We start from the raw sequence: 23,711 nt of genomic DNA, 5'->3' as shown, positions 1-23,711 counted from the left end.
AATGCTCCTCCGGACACACGCTCCCCCGCCGCTCCCCGACAGCCCTCGGGCGCCCCTCATTTCATGCAAGGCGGCCCCAGGGGTGCTGGCTGGGGGGCGCAGGGGCGCGCTCCCCCGCGGGCTGGGAGCCGGGCACGCGGGCAGCGCGGGCGCGCAGGGCACGCGCCGCGGGGAGCGAACAGCAGATTGCGGACAGCCAATGGCGAGAGCGGGCCGAGGTGGCACCAAATTTCCCGTAGCCAATCGGCTAGCGAAGGGTAGGAAAAAAAAAAGGACGGGGGGGGGGGGGGGAGGAAGAGAAAAAAAAGCAGGCAGGCATCATGAGAGAGCCTGGCCCTCGCCATCCTCCTCTTCCTCAGCATCCTTCCTCCCGCCCCCCGCCCCGCCTACCCTCCCGGGCGCGCCGAGAGCCGGGGCCCCGCCGAGACGCGCCGCCCGCCGCGCTGACCCCGCGCATCCCCGCCGCGGGCTGGGGGTCACTGGAAGACCCACCGGACCTCGAGCAAACAGCCTCGCTTAAATACCTCTGCGCCCGGCGCTCCGAGCCGCACAGATCGCCGGGCGAGGGGCCGACAAGAGCTAGTCGCTTCCTCTCGCTGCCGTCGGGGACCTGCGGGCCCGCGTTGCACCGCCGAGGAGCAGAGCCGGAGGCAGAGCTAAAGCCGGAGTCATGCCTGCGCACTTACTACAGGAAGAGGTACTCGGGAGGCTGCCGGCAGGCTGGGGGTGCGGGTGTTTTGTGTCTGTCTCGCCTCTTCCTCCTTCATCGCCTCGGCTCCGGCAGCGCTACGATGCCGCTGCCCTGAGATTAAAGGGTTTGGGCATCCACGCATATCCGTGCACGCACTAACATACACGTGTGCACACATCTAAGTGTGGCCGTGTCCTTTCTGTATCACTTCTCAGACATGAGGCAGAGTCATTCGGTGCTAATTTAAGGCATCACTAAAGTCTCATGGGGAGACCGTGAATGAAGTGGGGATGGCCGCCGCCGGGATTGCTCCCCGAGTCAATACGCTCGGACAGACTGAGTATCAAATACAGTTTTATCCTAAAAACATCCAGCTAAGCGCGCTGGTAATTGGAGCGTTCGGGAACGTCTTTTGTGCCAAGAGGTCCTGGAGGCTCAGGCTGTGACTTAAAAAAAAAAATGTTCCTAATTATATACTTCTTTTTTTTTAATAAGAAGGGGCTTTCATTTGCAGCATTTTTAAGCTAAATGTTGCAGCAGGGAGCATCTCTAGGACAGACACAAGGTGAAAGCAGCCAGCTGCTCAGATGAAATGAATGGCTGTTTCTACATTGCCTGAGCCAACGAAGCTTATAATGGGGAGACTGCCCATTTTTGGCATAAGAAGGTCTGAGTAACAGCCTGGCACCAGGACAATAGGTAGAGCTCTTTGGTCTTTTGAGACTTTTAAATTATTATTTTTGCCCCTCTTGGCAGCCACCCTTTGCCTGAGGAAAGGCAGGAGCTTCATTCTGTTATTCCTGCACTCTTTATCCATTCCTTTTCTGCCAATGCTGAGGAATGGAGGTAAATCACAGCCCTGCTCTCTTGCTTGTCTCCAGCATGAGGGGTCTCCCCCAATCCTTCTGTGCAGGTGCCCTGACCTTGCAGGGAAGCTATGAGGTAAAAAACTACTTCTCTCCCTGTCTGTCCCAAAATAAATGCCAAGGGCAGTGTGTTCAGACCCCGTTTCATGGTTTTGGCATGTATTTTGGGGCATATCCTGGAGGCTGGAAAAAATCCTGCCCTGGGTCACACTGGGCATATTCAAATATACTGGACCCAGTGCCCCGAGGCCCCTAGGCTGAATCCAGTGTGGAGCCTTTGAGCTGTAGTTGGTTGTATAAGCTGGCTGGGTGCCAGGATCACCTATGGCATATTCAGTGCTGGTATGGGGTGTGGGGCCAGGGGATAGGAGTGTTGGAAATGGGGAAACACATCTGTTCTGCAGATGAGAGCTGCAAAGTCACTCATAAATGAGGGAGAGCTCAAGAAAATGTTTAGGTGTCCCCTTCTCCCTCTCAGCTCTAGACCTCACATTAATCCCCATCACTTTCTCTTTGGTAGGAAGAAAGGAGCCACTGTGGCTGTTAGAGGGTAAAAAATTCTGTCCTCATCATTTTCCTGGTTTCCAGCTAAATAGCTGCCCACAGTCCCCTGTGGTGGAACGGTGTTTCACAGCTGCTTTATAGCCCTTTTGATTTAAGGTTAGTTTACGTGAGAGAAATGACCAGTTTGACTTTATCAATGTAATTCCAGCAGCATAGATGTGCTGGTAAAATTCCTCATGTGGCTACTGTATCTCTGGAAGGAGGGGTTTTCTCCTCTCTGCTGTTTTCTTTGCACTCCCCTTCCTCCTGCTCTGCACCTGTGTAACTTTGACAGTGACATAAGCTCTTTCGGAGACAAAAAAAGCAACCCCACATTGTTACTGTGGAAGCAGCATATCCATATGGAGAGTGTTACCCATGTAATTATACCACCAAATCTCTGCCAGGAAATTTTCCTGCATAGACAAGTCTGAAGTCTTTTTGGTAGATTGTCTTACAGCCAAGGAAGAAAATTGTGCCTTCCTGCCAAAATGCCAGATGATAAGGTCTGACACTTTGAAATTGGGAGGACTTTCCCTTGCCTAATCTCTGGATTAGAAGACATTTTTCACGGCTTTTTGTTTTTTCAGAGGGATGAGTCTCTAAATTCTGCAGCAGCTCAGATTATCATACTCTCAAAACATTAATCAAGAAAGCAGGCAGAGGCAGCCTATACCTGAATGCAGAGGGAGCTGGTCCAGAGCTCAGCAGCAGCTTGAATTCAGAGAAACTAGCAGGATACTTTGTGTCCAGGTTTTGGTTTTTTTCCCTTTCTAACATTTGCTTCCAGAAGAAAAGCCGTAGAGGGCTGCCTCTGTAGAGATGTCCCAAATGTGAGGAATCTGTCACCTTTGCCAGCACCTCCCCAAATGAAGGAATATCAGTAGCCCTCTAGTTTCTCCCCTGGGGAAAAGGAGGAGTTGGGTTAGCCACCTACGCTGCTTGGCCTAACTTTAATGCCTCCCTTAGGAAACTAAGCCATGACAGAATGGTGGTCTCTCAAGAATCCCAGGTGCCTGGGTGGGAATCTGATGTTAATTCAGGAAAGATTTTTATTGGGAAAGGAGCTTTCCCAGCCTGGCCATGCTCCCTCCTGCATTCCCAGCTCTCCTGTTCCTGCTGGCTGACCTTTATTGCCTCTTCACACATGGAGGCCGCAGCACAGGCAGCAGAGGGACATGCCCTTTGAGCAGATTCCCAGATTGTGAGGGGATTGGGGTGATGTGCCCTCCCACCACTTGCATTGCATGCACTTGGCACCCCTGGTTTGAGCCCTGTCAGGCACTTGGGTTGTGGCCTGACAAAGGGCTGCGAGCACCAGCAAGCATGCAGCTGTCATGATAGATGGAAATCAGTGATTCAGGATTCAGTGACCTCTTTCACTAAGGTCTGTCCTGTCTGCTACTTTCGTCATACATGCCTGATCAGGCAGGCTGTTGCTCAGCCAGGGCAAACAAACGTGTGCTGAGGGAATGTTGTGTCATGGTTACAGGAGGGAGCTGGGAGCCAGACTGAGCCAACTTGCTGTTTCAAACTTCCTCTCTGTGTGCTGGTGGCCTTGGCTCAGAGGACTGTCTTCCCATGCCTCAGTTTGCCTGTGGGTGGAAAGTGGGAGAGGAATAAGAGGTTTAGCAGCAAGCATGGGATAGGAGCTGTAGGTCTAAGGGGAAGCACAGCACTCCAACTGCTTCTGTCCACTGATCTCCACGCATGTTGTTCTTGTCATGTCACAGCCTGGAAGGTGAGGCGGGGGGAGTTAAGGAGGCACCCCAGAGGAATCTTCCTGTGGATTTTCCTGATGTTCTCTGAGTGGTCCCTGGTGGGGTGACACAAAGAGACAGGATGTCAGGATCAGTCCAGTGATTTATAATAAAACCATGTTTGAGACCATATTTCTCTCCCACCTCTTTGTTCATTCATGAGACTCGCTTTATTGTTGTCTGCTGATGCACAAGCCCAGACCACAAACCCACCTAAAAACGCCCACTAATAAAACTGGAAGAAAATTAAAATCCTTGCAGCCTGCAAAGCCACTGGTGGAAAAAATATTTGCTTTCAAGTCTTTTCCTTTACTTTCTGCACCCTGTCCACCATTCACCTTGTCTCTTCAGAAAGGTCAGAACTTCTTTCTCTCAGGCCGTGACTCCGTGGGGACAGAGCAGGCTTTTCTTGGTGTCAAGGGCTCAGCTGAAAAAATGGAGCCTGCCAGAGAAATGGCAGGCTGTGAGTCTTGGTGCTGGCAGCCTGGCTGCTTGTGTTTCTATCCCTTGCATTGGTAACCAACAACTTCTTGTTTTGTTTTCCCTTTTTCTTTCCTTGAAAATGGCCATTGCTGCCTCTCCAAGGAGTTCTCCGCTTCCAGCACCGCCACCGTCAGCACAGTCACCTCCCGGGTGACCAGGAATGGGGATGCTGTCATGGAGAAGAAATTACTCAGTCATGAGGACTTGGCAGGAGACCGGGGCATGGTAGATGATCTCTTTGACGAGACCTACAAGGAGAAAGAAGGCCCCAAGCCCCCCATGCGATTCGTCTGGAGGAATATCATTCTCATGAGCCTGCTGCATCTAGGGGCCATATTCGGGTTGACATTGATACCTTCTGCAAAGATCCAGACATTGGCATGGGGTAAGCACATACCTCTATTTGTTTCTTGGCATCTGCAAACCCCAAATCTGTTAGGATGGTATATTTTTGCCTCTGGGCCTACAGACTCAGGGAGAAGAACGAAGCAAGTGGAGATCTTCTGTTAGAGAAGGCTACTCAGCCGATTTTGTTGCAAGCTGTGGGAAGGCTTGCTAGTGTCTCTTATAAGGTCATACATGAGAGGAAAGGATTTGGCAAGGGACTGTTCGGCTGCTTAAAGAACAAACTTGATTCACAGGCATTAGGCTTGGACGTAGCCCACACTGGAATGTGCAGCTACTTCTAGGGTGAAGCAAAGATGTTTGATGAAGTGCTGTGACAGTCCCAGAAAATTGGGAAGAAAGATGCTAACAAGAGTACTTTAAGGGGTGGCTAGAGAGGCAAGGAACAAGCATTATTAGGCATGAGGTGTCTTCCTAAAGGCAAGAACCATTCCTTTTCTTACCAAAGGAGGGTAAATCCCACAGAGCCTCCACATGAGTATGTGTAGGAAGAGACAAAATACAGTTGTGTTGGAAATAACAGTTGGGAGTCAAGTTTGAAGCTTAAGTTTTTTATCATTGTTACAAAACCACAGGTTAGCTCCCATTGTCCCAGAACTAAGCCTGACAACTTAAAAAAAATAAATAAGCATCTCTCCATGCAGCAAATTGCAATGGAAACCAAAACTCAGCAGAAGGTAGCTAGGCAAAACTTCCCTTTCTCAGAGACCTTGCCCTGGGTAGGAACCAAACTTCTCCTTTGATTGCTTGAAAGGCAGCTGGGCCTGGAGCCCAAGCTCCAGGGGAGCCTCACTTTCTACTAGCCTTTGTGTACAACATTGGAGAAGTCAAGAAGCCAAATGGCTCCCAGTGGGGAGGCTGGGAGATTGCATCCAGCCTTTGCTTTCCTGTGAAACAGAGCATCCTGAAACAAAAAGTGACAGTCTAATTTGATACCTGTTGGCATATCTTTTGATTTCAGCCATGCTCCTAGCAGAGTGCTCAGCTGGGAGCAGCATCCCAGCCAGCTGAGCTGTGGAAAGAGCCTGGAGCAATTCATCTGGTTTGTTATGCTCTCAAAGCCTGTCCTCCTGATGGCTGTGAGCAACAAGCATCACATCTGGACAGGGAAAGAGATGACTTTCTGAACAGCCAGAGTGATTTGTTTCCTCCTGGACCATTTCAGCCTCTCACAGGCAGAGGCCTGGGAGATGAGCATTACTGGAGGCCACAGGGCTCAGTCAGGCTGGCTACAGCATTTACAGAAAAAGAGGCATTGACATTCCCTGTGCAGCCAGCATGGCTTTTTGGGAGGGCATTATGAGATACTGACAGGGCTGGGCATAACATGCGATCCCCAGTCTGTCAGATGGAGGTTAGGCAGGGGCTAGGGGCTTCTCACACTCACTCTGCTGACAGCGTGAGTCTTCCAACTGCATAGAGATATCCTCAGGGCACTGAGGCAAGGAGGAGGGAAAAGGTGAGTTGGGTTTACTGGTTTCATTTGAAGCTGCTGAGATGCACTATGAATTTCAAATCCATCCAACTCTTCTCCCTTGAGCTCCCCTGAGATGTTGAAGTGGGCTTGAACATCTTGATCCAGAAGGTTAATGCTGCTTTGCACTCTGCTAAGCTCCACCTTACCTCAAAACGGTCTCTGAGGCAATGTCTTTGCAGACGCGTCTGTTCAGGATGTCTGTACGGCATCTCAAGGCATTTTGTGGGAATCTGCCTTGCTTTTAACCTAATGCTCCTCCCTCAGTCAACTCTCATGTGAAATTCCAGTTGCTTCTGCCACTGTGACACTGCAAGATGCTTTGGTGGCTTCTGGAGTGACAGATGCTCTGGGAATGGGAAAAGAACGTGGAGTTTGGGGGAACTGGACTGACTGAAAATCTATCCTACCATACCAAAGCCAGAGTAACTACACAGAGCTCCCTGTCTTGCATCCCTGGCACTTGTTCTGGGAAAGGACCACCCTTCCCTGCACCCTGAAAGTCAGAGCTTTCTCCTATAGTCCATTCTCCAGTTCTGACTGGAGCTGGGATACTCTGATCCTCCACAGGTGTGGCTTCTCAGCAAAGTTCTTTGCTTCTTCTTGCATTCCCCTTTCTTAGTTCATGCTTTTCTTTAGCAGATACAAGGCATCTGTAGCTGTCTTCTCAGTGATTTGCTATTCTTTTCTCAGCATCCTCTGCTAGTAAGAAGAGGACTACGGTTCCCAGTTTACACAGGACAAAGCAGCAGAGACTTACACTGCTCCTGGTAAATCAGGTGTCCCAGTGGTAGTGCTGGAGCTGCTGGGGTTTTTGTTTGTTTCTTTCTTTCTTTTTCAGATTATTCCTTCCTTAGGCTGTGTACAAATGATATAAAATTAATGTGACCCTAGATGTTCTCAGCTGTGCTGCCTGGTAACTGGTCTGCCTTCTATATTTTATTATAAGGAGCTTATATGCTTTTCATCCAGGCCACTGTCTCCTTCATGTTCCTGTGCCTCTGAACCAGTTATATTGGTGACTGTGTCCTCTTTTGTTTTCATTTTTCTCTGTGCTAATTCCTCTTTGTTTCTCAAGCTCTCCAGCCCTGCCTTGATCATTGTTTGCTGTTCTGTGTTTCTGTGTGTATTGTATCTCCTGGTCTCTTTCTGGTACAGAGCTTCCCAGAACAAGCTGGGGTGGTTGATCAGGTGAGAGCTCTCTGAGCCTTTCCTGCACTAGGCTTTCTAGTCAGCTCTCCTATTTGTCTTCTGTACTGCACTAGACAAAGTCTTGTGCAGCCTTTTCAGGGATCAAAGAGTAGATTTCACAGCATTTGCCAAACAGCATAAAGATTAAGCCTGGAAAGGCAGGATGCAAAGGTGATTGGCAATTTCTTCTGTAACGTCACTGAGCCTCCCTGGAAACGTGATTTACAGGTTGTCTTCCTGGCCCTCTTGTGCAGCAGACTGACAGTATTTGTATTAACCCCTGTTAGCCTGGCCAACAATGTCTATAAAACAGTGACAGTTCCTCTTGACGTGGTGCTCTAACAACACCCTAGATCCTTGCAATGCCAGCAGTGGTAGAAGCAGTTTTTGCTGCCACTGTGTCATCTTTGGAGCAAGGATCATCTTGCTGGATAGTTCAGGCAACTCTGACAACCTGAAAATCTCAGCTAGTGCTACCCCCAAGGGATGTGTCCAGCAAAACATTTACAGAAGTTTTTTGTTACCTTCTCATCAAGACTACTGCTGGCAACTACTCTCTACTTAGTGTACTCTCCAGGCTTAACTAGCAGGTGGTATGTTTCACTTCCAAGCATGAAGGGGAAGTTCTGATTTTCCCAGTTAGGGAAGATAGGTTTTATCAACAGTAGCTCCTATTGCTCCTCTTAAACTATGTTTCCCTTAAACTGTTTCCCTGCAGCCTACACATTTCGTTGCTCTTGGTGTCAGAGTAGCACGTGCACCTGTCTAGCAGGAGCAGGAGGCAAAGAGGGAACAGTCAGAGCTGTGGTTTTTCCTTGCACTGAGCAGAAGCCCAAGGACACCTGCATGAGCACAGACACCTCTTCATGTAAACATCCTTGGCCTTGACTGCAGATGACAATGCCTTTAGCACATTCCTAGCTTCTTTTCATAACTGAGTCTGGTCTCTGAAGAGGTAAAGGCTAGTGAGTCATATAGGCATGACTGAATCTAGAATGTTTGGGGTTTAATTTTTGGAGCACTGAGTGCCTATTACTGCCAGTAGTCATAATTCTTTGTATTCCAGTTGAATGGATCATTGGGAACATCATGTGTGAGTTGACGGTCTTTTGGATCTTGGATACTTCAAAGCATGGTGTGGAAGGTGACTTTGAAATCTTGGTTGATGGAGTGCCTAAGTCCTTCAGTTTAGGGCAGCTGTCAAAATCTGGGCTACTTTATTACAGCTTTTCTACCTTCTTTCCAATATCACTTCTAGTGGAGGAGCTTTTCTTCTTCTCTGTGAGATGCTGGTTCCCTGTCTATGCAATGATCATCATTGTACCTGTTGCAGAGGTGAATCCTCTGAATTATTAGGGTGCTGAATTCTTCTGTTTTCCTTCAGGCTTTTCAATCTTATTACCCATATATTGTCACAACAACTCTTAGGTATGGCTGATGGAACTAAAAGTCCTCAAGTAGGGTTTGGGCTTCTGTGGTGCTGGTTGTCATGTATGTACAGACTGACAATTAGCTGCTTTCTCACAGAAAGTGTCTGCTCTTCAGATAAACTGCAGTATATGGGCAAGAGGCAAGGCACCATGGGAGTATAATTACAGAGTCATGGCTGTTGTTGCAATCTGGGATGCAGGTCCAAGAAAAGTCAACACAAGTTGCTGAGGTTCATAGGCTTTGGATAAAGACCATGACAGTTCTGTGCCAGGGTACGCAAAAGCAGTGAGTACTCTTCCAAATTTTTAACAAAAGCTTTCAGGCAAGGCTACTTAAAAGCATGTAATAGGTTGTCTAGTTTCTGGATCTATCAGCATCCCCACCATGCCTCTTTTGTGATTTCTTGTGCTTGCTGATACGTCTTCGTTGCTGGTGTTACCTTTTCCTGAAGGGGATATCCACAGGCAAATTCTGAGAATTCTGTTTATAAAAGAGATAGTGATGAGCTTCCTTCTTGCAATGCTTAAGTAAAGCTTAAAGTCTCAACCAGAGTCATCTTCCTAGAGGTCTTTTTCACCAAAAAAATAACAGTCAATACATGAGGATTCACCAGAAAGGGAATCCTGAAATCACAGCTATAAACAGGGCCTCTACTCTAGTAACCTGGCATATGCTTTCTACTGCTAGATCATGATCATGAAGATCATGAAGATCTTCATGATCATGAAGATCATGAAAGATTGCATAGTTCATTTCTGTCCCCAGTGCACTATTGACTCAGGCCTACTTACCCCACAGTGGAGAGCTGGGCTCTTTCCCTGTCAAGTTGCCTCACACATCCACTACAGGCTGCTGTTGTTTATTATGGACTCCCTGTCTGGTGTCTTTCATAAAGTCTGTATAGGTTAGGGGCTATATTCAGACTCCTGGGTAGTGCTCTCAGCTCTGCCATAAACTCCTTGTCATCCTTGGAAATCTACCTCAGCTATTGAGCTGGTGAACAGAGGTTTTATGAAGTACAGAGTATAGCTACTCATATTCAAGGGAGAATTGTAGGGATTCACACTTCTGCCACTAGCAGGAAGTGTCTGAAACATACAGCAATGGGTTTTGTTGCAGTGTCTGAGGCCAGAGTGGTTCTTCAAATCAGTCATATGTTAGGTGTTTTTTTTGCAAGGTTTGCTCATCTGTATGTATCTGTGAGGATTTAAAATCATAGAATCCTAGAATGGTAGGGTCGGAAGGGACCTTTAGAGATCATCTAGTCCAACCCCCCTGCAGAAGCAGGTTCATCTAGATCAGGTCGCATAGGAACTTGTCCAGGTGGGTCTTGAAGACCTCCAAGGAAGGAGACTCCACAACCCCTCTGGGCAGCCTGTGCCAGGGCTCCCTCACCCTCACAGTGAAATAGTTTTTTCTTATGTTTAAGTGGAACTTTTTGTGTTCCAGCTTCATCCCATTACCCCTTGTCCTGTTGCTAGCTACTATAGAGAAGAGGGATGTCCCAACCTCCTGACACTCAACCTTTAGATATTTATAAATGTTAATAAGATCTCCCTTCAGTCTCCTCTTCTCCAGACTAAACAGCCCCAGTTCCCGCAGCTTTTCCTCATATGAAAGATGTTCCAGTCCCTGATCATCTTGGTGGCCCTGCGCTGGACTCTCTCCTGCACTTCCCTGTCCCTCTTGAGCTGAGAAACCCAGAGCTGGACACAGGACTCCAGATGAGGCCTCACCAGGGCAGAGTAGAGGGGGAGAAGAACCTCCCTTGACCTGCTGGCCACACTCTTCTTGATGCATCCATCCAAAATGAGTTCTTAAATCTAAAACCAATGGGAAATTGGTCTTGAGCTGGTTCATAACACTGGAGTCAGCATCATGGGGCTGGGTGAGACCTTAAATGTGTCCAGCATAAGTACTTTCCTGTCAGTTAAGGCCAAAGTGAGAGCTGAACCAAATGACCTGCTTAAGCATCCCCCCGCTTCTCCCCTTCCAGGCTTGGGCAGCTTTGTGAGCTTTGCTCAGCTGTGTTGTCTTTTGCAAAGGCTGGATCTTTTAATGCATTTTCATCCCTCTTTACGGCCTATAAATCATCTATGACCAGTGACTGCTTGGCTCCTCTGAGTGACCGCAGAGGTGCTGGGAGGCATGAGGAAGAGGTGTGTTAGTCTGAGGCTTGCACTGTATTAGGCAGAAGGCAGGGAAGCCGAGGGAGAAGATGAAGATGGGAAGTCATGGTCAGATCAGTATACAGGGAAGGTTGCTGTTACACAGCAAGATGGGAGCGAGGAGGGTTCATGCAAGTTTAAGGGGCCAGAAGAAGGTATTAAATCATCTGTGACTGTCTTTTAGAGGATAAGAGATTAGGCTTGAAATGTAGAAAACCACAAAGAGATGAGAAGGAAGGGAGAACAGGTGATGGCAGGAAACAAAGCCTGGACTATTCTGAATGAAAGAAGAGAGTGACAGTGCCTTGCACGTGTCTCAGATCTCTGATTCCAGACAAGTTTCTGTCAGAGTATCTTATTTTCTAGGTTCAGGATAAGCTTGATTAGAGCCATTTGGCTGGACTGAATGGTACTGTCAAGCATAACAGCATTCCTATCCATGGGTTTACATGTAAGAATAATGAGCTGTTTCCATTATTGATCTAATTGGCTGAAATATGCAAGTTTATACCAAAGAATGAGTTCCCCCTGGGGGACTGGTAAGAAGGCCTCCCTTCTCCCAGGGGACCAAAGGTGGATCAGTTGACATGCACAGATGTGCACCCCTCCCTCTCTATGTCTGAGCTTGCAGAATGCCCTCTTTCTGCAAAACTTCTGACCTTTCTTTCCTAGAGAAAGAGTTAATTTTAAGATCAATATTTCTTCTTATTCCCAGCTTCCTAGTGCTGCTATGACTCTATTGGAGTCTTTTCTCCATTTTAGTTCTAGGACCAGATGCTGGAACCCAGGTTAAATTCCAGAGTTGCAAGGAGGACATGTGAGAACATACAGACTGGTACAGACATAAACATGATCTAAAGGGAGAGGGTTGGGGTTTTTTTTACTAGCTGCCAGAGGGGCAAGGAGTTTCTTCTGGACTGTGTAAAGAGGGAACACATTAAACACCCTCAAAGCTCAACTGGGCCCAGCAATGTCTGTCTCTGCCATGAGTATGACTTAGAATGAGTTATTTGCCTTGGAGTTTCCTTCCATAAATGATGCAGGAGCTGAGCAGAGGGTGAGATAGAAAAGATCGTGGGAATGGGAGTGTCTGGCAAATTTTAAGTCAGTAGTAGAGATGAAGGTGAAGCCTGAGCTTCAGTGGGATGTTAGGTTGATCTTTTTTCAAGCCAGCTTCAGCTCAGAACAGTAGCAGTAGAAAAGTCTAACCCCAGACATGAGTTGTCCCTTTGAAGAACTGTAAGATCATCTAGGTTAAAAGACTGCAAAAGAGATTAAGTGAGGAGTGATGAGATAGGAAAGCAAGATCCTTGATCATTTGGGATGGGAGGAAAGGGGGAAATTGTTCCCTGGTGGACTGCAGAGCTGTTACCACAGGGCAGTATGAAGCAGTCACTTTATAGAACTTTGATGATCCTGCACCATGACAGATAGCACTATACTGAAGAACCAGCCATTGTGACAAGTCTTATAAGGGGAATCCTTTTCCCTTGTCAGAGATGAAAAGCTGAAATGTTTTGCCTCACGTGGCTTAGGAAGCCTATGGTAGCTTGGGCACTCTTACATTGATTTTTATTGCCCCAGTCTGTACTTTCCATAGGTCCCTCTCTTGCTTACTCAGCTTCAGGGGAAGGCCTGCCTTTGTGTTGCTCTATCTGAAACTGCTGCGGGATGACTCGCTGTAACTGCTCCAATGCTTTCCTTTCCAGCCTTTCTGTGTTTCCTGGTGAGTGCTCTGGGGATAACAGCTGGATCTCACCGCCTCTGGAGCCATCGGTCCTACAAAGCCACACTGCCCCTGCGGATCTTCTTGACCATTGCAAACTCCGTGGCCTTCCAGGTAAGCAACTCCTCAATGTGTCCTTGGAATGAAGTGCTCCCCAGAATCCCTGTCTCAGATATGGGGTGTAAGCTGATGGAGAGGTTCCTGTCTCCTACTGTCTCTTGTCAGGAAACAACCTGTCTTTTCTGTCTAGCACTGCAGCGCTAGAATTCATCTCATTATCCTCACCTTGTCCTGTCAGAGGTTGACTGAAACATGCTGGGTGAGGAGAGCACTGTTGGCCAAGACCAGGGGTAGGCAAGCTCTCGAAAGCAGGAATGTACCCTTCCATCGAGGTGTGGTCTCCCTGTGCTTGCTTCAGGTTCTGTGAAAGGGGTGTGGAAGTGTTAAGTGCTCTCCTGGTGTTGCCTCACTCTTCTTTTGCTGAATAGCTGGTAAGGGGGGAAAACATCTACACAGAAGAGAGAGCCAGGCTGTGAAATTTGCTGCTGCAGAAACACCAATAATTTGCTATGATTATGCAGTTAGGGGGATGCTTCTCTGGTTTGGAAGAGTGATATTGAGGAATAACTGTTATAAATCACACCACTGGCTTTGAGAAAGTCATCTCAGGTCAGTTGTGTTTCAAGGAAAGTAAGTTTGGGCCAATTCAGAGTGGCACAAGTGACTGCAGGCAGCTGATAAGCACCTCAAGATATTGCCTAACCAGTCATAAGAGTACTTGACTGTCCACAAAGTAAATAAGCCAGGAAGTCATAAGAGACTGTAGAAAGTAGCAGAGATGGCACTTTAGAACAAGTCAGAATGAAAACCCAGATTGCATTGGCAGAGAAAAGTCCTGGCCTCTCAGGCAGCAGCTCTAACAGCACTCCATCCTCCAACTGTACTTGAAGAGACGTTATGTAGGTTTGCTCCTGTGTAAGAAGTATTCAGGAGGGTGGCAGAGTGCAGCACTTTCTGTTAGAAGAAGGTTAACAGAAAAGTATTGGTGGTGTGCCCCTAAGTAGTTCTGTAGCTGAAATATGGGGGAAGGATAAAGCCTAAGTGGACCAGTTATTCCTTTCTCCCACTCTGTAGCTGCAGAGGATATCACTTAATTGACATGTAATCAGAACAGAATAGGGATGAAGTTTTTTTTAGCCATGAAAAACTTCATAAAACACCATTTCAGAAGGGCCTGGACAGGCTGGATCAATGAGCTAAGGACAATTGTATGAGGTTTAACAAGGCCAAGCACTGGGTGCTGCACTTGGGCCACAACAACCCCATGCAACGCTACAGGCTTGGGGATGTGTCCAGCAGAAGAGGACCTGGGAGTGCTGATCAGCAGCCATCTGAATATAAACTAGCAGTGTGCCCAGCTGGCCAAGAAGGCCAATGGCATCCTGGCTTGTATAAGAAATAGTGTTGACCAGCAGGACCAGAGAAATGATTGTCCTCCTGTACTCAGCACTGGTGAGGCCGCACCTCAAATACTGTGTTCAGTTCTGAGCACCTTGCTACAAGAAGGACATTGAGGTGCCAGAGCATGTCCAGAGACAGGCAACAAAGCAGGTGAAGGGTCTGGAGAACAAGTCTTATGAGAAGCCATTGAAGGAACTGGGAGTGTTTGGTCTGTAGAAGGAGAGGCAGAGAGGAGACACGATCACTCTCTACAACTGCCTGAAAGGGGTTTGTAAGTGAAATGGGGGTTGATCTTTCCAGTAATGAATGACAGGACAAGAGGAAATGGCCTCAAGTTGCACCAGGGGAGGTTCAGATTGGAGATCAGGAAGAACTTTTTTACTGAGAGGGTTGTTACACACTGGCACAGCCTGCCCAAGGAGGTGGTAGAGTCCCCATCTCTGAAGATATTTAAAAGATGTATAGATGAGGTGCTGAGGGATATAGTTTAGTGATTGGCTTGACCATGTTAGGGTAGTGGTTGGACTTGATGATCTTAAAGGTCTGAACTGAGATGATCTATGATTTTATGGTTAACTTTTCTATTAGTGCCAAAACAGAATCTTTCATGAGGAAGAAGAAGAAACAAACTGCTGATTCCAGCTACCCGTCCAGCAGTCATCAAGGGAATGGGATGAGCTGCTGTGTATTGGCTAGTGCCATACAAAGACCATCTTTTGCAGGGTTATAGAGAAGAGAGTTAAAAGAATTTGCTGAGCTACTGCTATAGGGTATAGGAATAGACAAAGACGAGAAACAGGCAGATATTTTGGCTTCAGTAGGAACTAATCCAAAGTTTTACTGAAATTTCAGTACCATTCCTCATTGCTTTCTTTTTTTTTTGTAATAGTTCTCTTTAATGAGATCAGGAGAAGGCTTAATTTCAGTTATCACATTCCTGTTAGGGGCAGCAACTCTTAAGGTGAGTTCAGTAACTTACAAGGCCAGATAAGATCTAGATTAGATATCTAAGATTATGTGAGATCCTGCAGAAAACGCCCGTTGGCTTCTTGGAGACCTGTGGTTTGTGATTCAGGGAAATTCTGCCCCTAGTTACCTCCTCTGCCTGTAAGACCAGGCAGCTGCAGCACAGCAGAAGCTCTCCTGGTTCCAGCCTGTATCTGTAAGCTCCCAGGGGAGCATTCCTCTAGGCTATGCTTGCTAGTCTCAGAAAACTCTGATTTTCAGACAGTGTTGCAGTTAGAGGTCATCCCAATATAAAACCTATAGAAAATGTTCTGAAGTTTGAGTCAAGATGCTGACTTTTCAGCTTTGAGACCCCTGATTCGTGTTTGTGCACAGGGTGTGGTGGATGAGGTGGTACCATGCTCCAGTTGCAGAATATGGTCTCTTTCCAAATTTGTGCCTCTGCCTCCAGCAGAAGGATTACCAGGAGATGGGCAAAGCCTCCCAAGATATGTAAACCTAAGCTCTCTGTCAGCTTTCAGGCTGAGAGTTCTCACATTATATGATGCTGTGTAGGGTCTGGAATGTGAGAGAGACTTTGGCTCACAGGTGAAACATTTCCAGCATAGGTACTGCCTATGCTTCTCTGCTTACTGGTTAGGGAAGACTGCTGGACTGTTCTCTTCTGAGGGGATGCTGAGTGGCCAACCTCTAGCTAATGTCAGTGGGGGCTGGTGATACTTGATGGTGCTTGGCATTTGACTGGAAGGCAGCAGTTCCCACTACTTGGAAACAAATGGGAGTTTAATGCTGGCCCACATCTGCCATTGCCTTCCTGCAACAGCTGCAGGTAAATTATTTTATCTTGGTTGAGGGAGGAGTGATTACAGCACTTGAGAAGGACTTGAGGAGTTGTGTCTCTGTTACAGACTTCCTGTACATTTAAGTTACTTGGTCTTTCCAGGCAAGTAACGGATTATTATGCTACTCCCTTACCTTCAGAGTCCTATGTACTTATGAGATTAAGGAGGATCTTGTGTAATACAGGCAATAGAGGTGTGCTTGGATCCCTCTTCCATGTTTTCTAGGATAGCATAACACTTGGCTTTAAGGACATTTTAAGACTGATTTCCAAGGGAAAAAAAAAACCCAAAAGTTTAAAAAAAACCCCTTGGCCCCATGTTAAACAGATCTGTCTGGTTTGGCAATCTCAGGACAAGCAAGGTAGGTTGACCCATGTAAAAGGGCGGATGGAAGGGGCAGATTGATCGATCCCAGCTAGGATTGTGTAGAAGCAGGGACAAGTGACCAACAAGAGCTGAGTGTGTGAGGGAGGAGGCACTGGCTGGCCAATGAGGGCTGCCTATTGCAGGACAGGGGAACAGGCTGTTCAGTCAAAGCCTGTGATGCTCCTGCAAACCAAAGCCTAAACGTAACCAGTTAAACAAAAGAGAAAAGGCAGCCCAGCAAAGAGGCAGATTTCAAAGAAAATTGAAGTGGCTGACAAAGAAGACCCAACTGCTATTTTAAAAGCCAAAACCTCCAGACTCTAAAGAAGGATGAAATGACTGGTATGAGTACAGGTCAATGAGCTTTAGGTGTCTAAATTAGTTTTAGTCCTTCTTATCAATTTGAAGGGAAAGTCTCCAGCCCTGGCCCTAAGTCTCTGCTCCTGTTGCCTTGCAGAATGACATCTATGAGTGGGTACGAGACCACCGCGTCCATCACAAGTTCTCTGAGACAGATGCAGACCCTCACAACGCCATGCGGGGTTTCTTCTTCTCCCACATTGGCTGGCTGCTGGTGCGCAAGCACCCAGATGTCATTGAGAAGGGCCAGAAGCTGGACCTGAGTGACATAAAGGCTGACAAAGTGGTGATGTTCCAGCGGAGGTGAGTGGTGCGATGAGCCCCAGCACAGATCCATGTGGGACAGAGCAGGTGTATTGGTAGGCAGGACCAAGCCTGCAAGGAGGAGTTACGGCACTGGGCCAGAGATGGGACCTTCTGTGGCACTCTGCAAGCATGAGGTTGCATTTGTGGGGACCACAGTAGCTGAGAAGCAAATGGAAGATGAGGCCAAAAGCAGCAGCTGGTGTCTGGACTCTTGGTGATGGGGACATTGCTTTGTGCACGTGTGAGATTGAGACAGTGAGAGCAGGACTTCAGTTTGAGTCTCTTGCCCAGGGATAAGATTTGGGATCCTCCACAAATGACTTCTGCACATCCAGGGCAAATGATACAGAGCTCAGGGGTGAGGTATTTCTGCACTTGATTTTCCCTATATAGTTGAGTGAGAATCCTTCAAAGGCAGGACTGCGCCAGCCTTTCCTGTCTTGCTGCCGCCACTGAGCACTGTCTTCCTGGTCTCTTCCTTTCCAGATTCTACAAGCCCTCAGTGGTGTTGCTCTGCTTCACACTGCCCACTGTGGTACCCTGGTACTTCTGGGACGAATCCATCATCATCAGCTTCTTCATTCCAGCCATCCTGCGCTACACCATAGGGCTTAATGCCACTTGGCTAGTGAACAGTGCTGCTCACATGTTTGGCAACCGGCCATATGATCAGAACATCAATCCACGGGAGAACCCTCTGGTTAGCCTCGGGGCCCTAGGTATGTTCGGCATCTATGTCTTTTGCTGCAGGTAGACTGCAGAGTGGGGACTGCCCCTTGGGGCTGCAGCTGCTTCTAGGAATTTCTGTGTCTCTAGGTGTCCCATTTTCCCCTGCACCCTTCCCCTTCAGTCTTTGCATCTGTGTTTCCCAGGCTGGCCAGAGTACTTAAGGGCAGCTCCCACCATATCAGCTCATGTATCAACCCACATATCATCTCCCACCAGCCTCTCTCCAGCCTGGAAAGGACGCTGCTACACTGAGCACCTCCTTATCTCAATAGCAATATTTTGTTTACCCTACTCGGAGGTCTCTGTACTGAAAAAGACCAAAAAAATGTGTGCTGCGGTCTCTGCTTATCTGTCTTAGATTTGTCAACTTGAAAAGCAGCAGATGCACATGGGGACATATTCTTAGGGCAGCTGGTGATTTTTGGGGGTACTTGAGGATGAGGCAAGTCAGATATCACAGAATGGTAGGGGTTGGAAGGGACTTCTAGAGATCATCTAGTCCAACCTCCCTGCTAAAGCAAGCCCAGCTCGATCAGGTTGCACAGGAACGCATCCATGCAGGTTTGAAAACCTCCAGAGAAGGAGACTCCACAACCTCCCTGGGCAGCCTGTGCCAGGGCTCTCTCACAGCAAAGCAGTTTTTCTTTATATTTAAGTGGAACTTTCTATGTTTCAGCTTTTGTCCATTGCACCTTGTTCTGTCACTTGAGACAACAGGAAAAAAAAGTGCCACCTCCTCATCCTCTTGACATACACCTTTTAAATGTTAATGAGACACACTCCCCCCCTGCCTTCATCTCCTCTTTTCTAGACTAAACAGCCCCAGTTCCTGCAGCCTTTCCTCATAAGGAAGATGTTCCCGTCCCCTGGTCATCTTGGTGGCCCTGTGCTGGACTCTCCAGCAGTTCCCTGTCCCTCTTGAGCTGGGGAGCCCAGAACTGGACACGGGACTCCAGATGAGGCCTCACCAGGGCAGAGCAGATGGGGAACAAGAACCTCCCTCAACCTGCAGGACACACTTTTCTGGATGCATCCCAGGATGCCATTGGCCTTCTTGGCCACGAGAGCACATTGCTGGCTCATGATTAGTTTATTGTCAACCAGGACTCGCAGGTCTCTCTCTGCAGAGCTGCTCTCCAGCAGGTCAGTCCCCAGCCTGTACTGGTGCATGGGGTTGTTCCTCCTGAGGTGCAGGATTCTGCACTTGCCCTTGTTGAACCTCATGAGGTTCCTCTCTGCCCAACTCTCAAGCCAGTTGAGATCCTGCTGAATGGCAGCACAGCCTTCTGGGGAATCTGCCAGTCCTCCTGGTTTGGTGACACCAGCAAACTTGCTGAGAGTACACTCTGTCCCTTCATCCAGGTTGCTGATGAAGATGTTGAATAGAACTGGCCTCACAACTGACTTCTGTGGAACCCCACTGGCCACAGGCCTCCAATTTTCCTGAAATTTTGGGGACCGTAGGAAAGTATGTCCCACAGTCAGCATTTGTTTTGATCTGTTCTCCCAAGTGCCAATCCTGAACTAGTTTGAATCACTCTAGATCACTGGGGCTGCAATGATTTCCAGCACTGCAAGATCTGCTTCTGGATTTTATTAGGGAGAGATTTTGACTGCAGAGACTCGGCGGGGTAGAAGCAAGAGTCTAGTCCATGTCATTGAAGGGATGAGCACTGAAGCTAGCATTGACAGTGGCCAGAGCAGAAGGTGGCTGCCTGGGGTAGACTGCTTAGGAGAAGTCTTTCTGGATTATTTCCATCTGGAAATGCCCTTTGGATTTGGCATTAAGACTGCCATTGTTGTAGGACTATTGACTGGTCTGGCCTGTTGGAGACTTGATGCAGGTCTAGCTGGTAGCTTTACCAATATTAGGTTTCTCATGGTGGCAGAGGAGAAATCATTAGGAGTGTCCTGGTGTTTTGTTGCAGCTGGTGATGAAGAACCTTTCTGAATTCCTTGTCACAGGCTCGTTTTCCTCTGATGTACCACAGGTCCTCAGTAACTGTCATTGCTTCTTTTGGGGCAGTCTGGGCATGCTGGACTGTGACTGAATGAGACGGGGTAGATTGGAGAGAGTAGGAGAGAAGAAGCTGGATTCGGTCCAGAGCCCATTCAGGAATGTGGTGCTTTGGGTAAGACAAAGAGGCCATCACCTAGAGCTCTACAACACCATCTCCCTGGTTGTGTTTTGCAGGAGAAGGCTTCCACAATTACCACCATACCTTCCCCTATGACTACTCCACTAGTGAGTTTGGCTGGCGATTCAACTTAACCACAGCCTTCATTGACCTCATGTGCCTCCTGGGGCTGGCCAGTGATCGTAAGAAGGTCTCCAAGGAGGTCATCCTGGCTCGGAAACTGCGGACTGGAGATGGCAGTCACAAGAGTGGCTGAATTCTTGTTCCCCTTCACACATACATCCACACTTTTTCCTCCTTTTTTCTCCCTTTCTCCCTTCCTGACCCCTCAGAACACGCTGGACAAAGGTTTAATGTTCTGTTTACTAACTACTGAATAATGCTACCAGTTTGCTTATACAATGATAATGAGTTTTAACACACACCCCCCCCCATGCTGTGTTTTATGTGATGTATGTAAGATCTAGGACTCTGCCTTTATAATGCAAGCCCATCTCTTTCCCTCCTCTCCTTTTCCTTTACCTTCTTTTGCTCCAGCCTCTCTCTCACTTTACATCTTCCTGGTCTCTCCCTGGCAGAGGAACTGGTAGGAAGCAGCCTGGGGAGGTGTATGCAGACAGCTATGTACCATGGAGTTTAGGAAGCCTGTACCAGCCGGCTGAAGGGTTAAGCCAAAGTCAGTCACCCTCTCCCCACCATCTTCCCTCAAAAATTCCTTTTTCTGTCCCTCCTCCTTTCTCAAGGGCTGTGGACAGACGTGGCATGGCTAAACTGCTCTCCCCAGGAAAAGCAGCCCATTCCTTTTGCCATTGGAAAAACAGTTGTCTCTTTCCAAGATGTCTCTTGGGAAGTGTTCTCCCCCTCCCCTCCATAGAGCCTCTCTGGCTGGGGAGAGCCCCCAGACTCTCTTAAAGCTCCATCCAGCTGCATCAGTGGCTGGTGAGGTCTGGTGGTGGCAATGGGCATCGGAGGGCGAGACTTGGTGGCCTTATTACCTGCTCCCCCTGGCATCACATCTTCCCACCCTGCAGTGCCTGCTGTGCCCGGTGCCACTAGGGACTGAGGGCGCAGCCTGGCTACATGGCTGCAGTGGAGTCACAGCAAGGAGGGGACAGATGGAGGGATGTGCCGCTGTGCAGTGGCACCAGCCCTGGGTAGTTTTGTAAGCTGCCAACCGGATTTTAGCTGGCAAATAAGACTTTGCCAAAACAGAGAAGGAGAGAAGTATGTAAATCAGAGCCTCACCACTAGGTTAAGCTGCTTTATGTGCTCAAGGAACAGGGCAGGCAAATCTCTTGGTGTCTGTGTCTGCCCTGCAGACTCACAGCCTGTGCTAAGCGCAGGGCCAGGGCAAAGGGAGTTCCTGTAGGTGTAAGGAGGGGTGAGGGTGTCGGTGTGAGCAAGTCAGTCCATCCCCAGGGGCTTAGCTCTGTCAATTAACTAGTGCCTGAGAGACACCAATGTGGGGCCAGGCAGCATGGGGAGCTTGAGAGAGTCCAGACCTCCAAGGCAAGACACTGCTGCCAGTGTAGGTGACCTCTGGGCTTTCCTGCTCAGGATGCACTGTAGTGGTTTGCCATTCCCTGCCCCTCTGAGGCATTGGGAAGTGGAAGCGAAAGCAGCTACTCATTAGTCCCTTAGCTTGCCTCCCAGCTCCCTTGGCAAGCCATCTCGACACCTCGCTCCTTTGCTAGCGAGGCAGGCAGTGAGGGTGGCTGAGCCTGCAGAAAGGTCAGTTACATCACCAAGCTGATGTGGGCATGCAGCTGGAGGGTGTGCTGGGGAAAAAAGTCCTTGTGGGTGTTTCCTGCAAGTTGCAGAGACTGCAGCTTAAGTTCAGGGAGTGGGTTAGGCTCAGGGCATCATAGCCTTGAGCCTCTTACTGGGCTTTTTTTATGCTCCCCCCCCTTAACTGTCCCCATGAGTATTCATTTTTATTATTAGTTATAGCAATAGTATTTGTTTTGTTACATAAATGCCTCAGATGCAGCTGGAGGAAAGCAGAAGAGATGGCTGGAAGGAAGTGATGTTGGAGTGGAGTTTGCAGTGTCCCATTCACGCAGGCCAGGAAGGGCAGAGACAGAGTGGATGCCAACTTCCTCGCCTCAGCTCTGCCACAGAGCAGCCAGGCAGGCTTCATGGGAGCAGGTCTCTGCAGCTGTGCTTCTTCCTACTGCTGTGAAACTTGCCAGGAGCCAGAACAGCTCAGTGATATTCTCCTTAACAGGAACATGCTTGCCATTCTCTCCTTTTTCCTCCATGCCACCACCATGGCCTTGTTATGGCTCAGCAATGGGACCCTTCAAGGTTTTGAGCCATCGGGAGCAACGTGGTTTCCAGTCAAGAGGTACAACAGGAAGAAATGGAGCAAGGAGCCCCATGGTTCAGAGCCCTGTGGCTCTCAGTGTCAGGAGATGGCATCTTCACTGCTCTGAGGCTCATAGCTGGCTGATACAAAGGGGGTTGTGGCTAGATCTACCATTTAAAAAAAAAAGAAAAAGCCTTCCATAAAAAAAGAGAAACACTGTCAGCTCTGTAATTGCAGGTTTACTTTAGTCTAGACCGCTCTGAACTCATAGAAGTCTCCAGAGAGGATGAATATGCTGCAGCCAGTAATTTGAAAGGTGTGCGGAGGGGGAAAGCAGAATGATTTCCTTGCTCCTGATGCCCTTAAGGTGTTGTGTAACATACTGTAGGGTAGAGAAGCATGCCGTGACATGCTGCAATATTTCACATCCTCTCAGCAGAGAAGCAGGGTTTGACATCAAGCATTCCTTTCAAATTTCAAATGCTAATTTATGTCCAGAATCTGGAATTAGGGTGGAAACTGAGGAGCAGTAACCAAACAGTCCTGGTGTTTGCTCAGTCACTTTAAAAGGTAGATGATTGGCAAATATCTCTGGGTGCCTTAAATCATTCATTAATATACATAGGAGTATTGACAGCTATTTGCTGGGTTTTTTGGGTTGTTTTTTTTGTTTTTTCTGAATTATGAACATTTGAGGGGTTTCTTAGTTATTTAATTGCCTACATTGAACTGTGGGTGCAGGTGATTTTGAATGTATTTGAGTTAGAATTTTTGTTAGATTAAGAAACAGATACAACACTTTAAGTAGAACTGTGTTTGAGATATATATATATATATATACCCCCTTATTTTTTTTTTTGTGGCATGTTTGCATCCTGGACACATCATCTGTATGTTTAGTTTAAATGAGTCTGGGATAGATGGAAACAGAGACAACAGCAGTGGGGCCTCATGGCTAGAGCAGCCATTCTCCTGGGACCTGTTCCCAGCTTAGCTACTTGCTCACTGTCTGATCTGGGACAAGGTCACTTGAAAAACTCTCTGTGCCTCAGTTTCCCTATCTGTACCAGGGGCTGACGCCCTGCCTTGTGGGGGGGCAGGGGGGTGGGGGGTGCTGTTGAGGCTGGCTGGCAAGGAGTGCAGAGGAGGGAGGTGTATATACCACATGCACACCACTGCTGGCAGAAGCATAGACTGGTTTGTGCTCCAAGACGGTTCCCAGCCCTGCTGGTATTGTGAAGAGCAGATGTCCAAATGTTGGGTGTTCAGGGAAGGATTGCAAAGTTGAATCTGCATGTTGTCTGAGCTCTGTCACTGTAAAAATGTGAGTAGGATATGATTTTTCACAACTTAGAGATTTCTGCATAGTAGTATCTCTGTTTTGTGTACTGGAAAAGAAAAAAACTTTTTGAAATAATTTCTACTAATATTGAGACAGACATCTGGTTGTGCTGATCTGAAATTTTATTCGTTCATAATAAAAATGTTACTTTAAAA

General features: G+C 47.9%; 1 protein-coding gene across 1 annotated transcript; it reads left to right on the top strand.

The window, feature by feature from the left end:
* Positions 1-377: 377 nt before the first annotated feature.
* Positions 378-23,711, top strand: SCD (stearoyl-CoA desaturase). Its single transcript, XM_010208746.2, has 6 exons — positions 378-697; positions 4,446-4,728; positions 12,722-12,852; positions 16,831-17,036; positions 17,526-17,758; positions 19,963-23,711. Exons 1-6 carry the CDS (start codon positions 671-673, stop codon positions 20,160-20,162), a joined length of 1,080 nt encoding a protein of 359 aa, XP_010207048.2. The 5' UTR covers positions 378-670; the 3' UTR covers positions 20,163-23,711.

Source organism: Colius striatus, chromosome 8, assembly GCF_028858725.1.
Source record: "Colius striatus isolate bColStr4 chromosome 8, bColStr4.1.hap1, whole genome shotgun sequence".
NCBI lineage: Eukaryota > Metazoa > Chordata > Aves > Coliiformes > Coliidae > Colius > Colius striatus.
The sequence above is the reverse complement of the archived record's forward strand: the minus strand, read 5'-3'. Positions and strand labels throughout refer to the sequence as shown.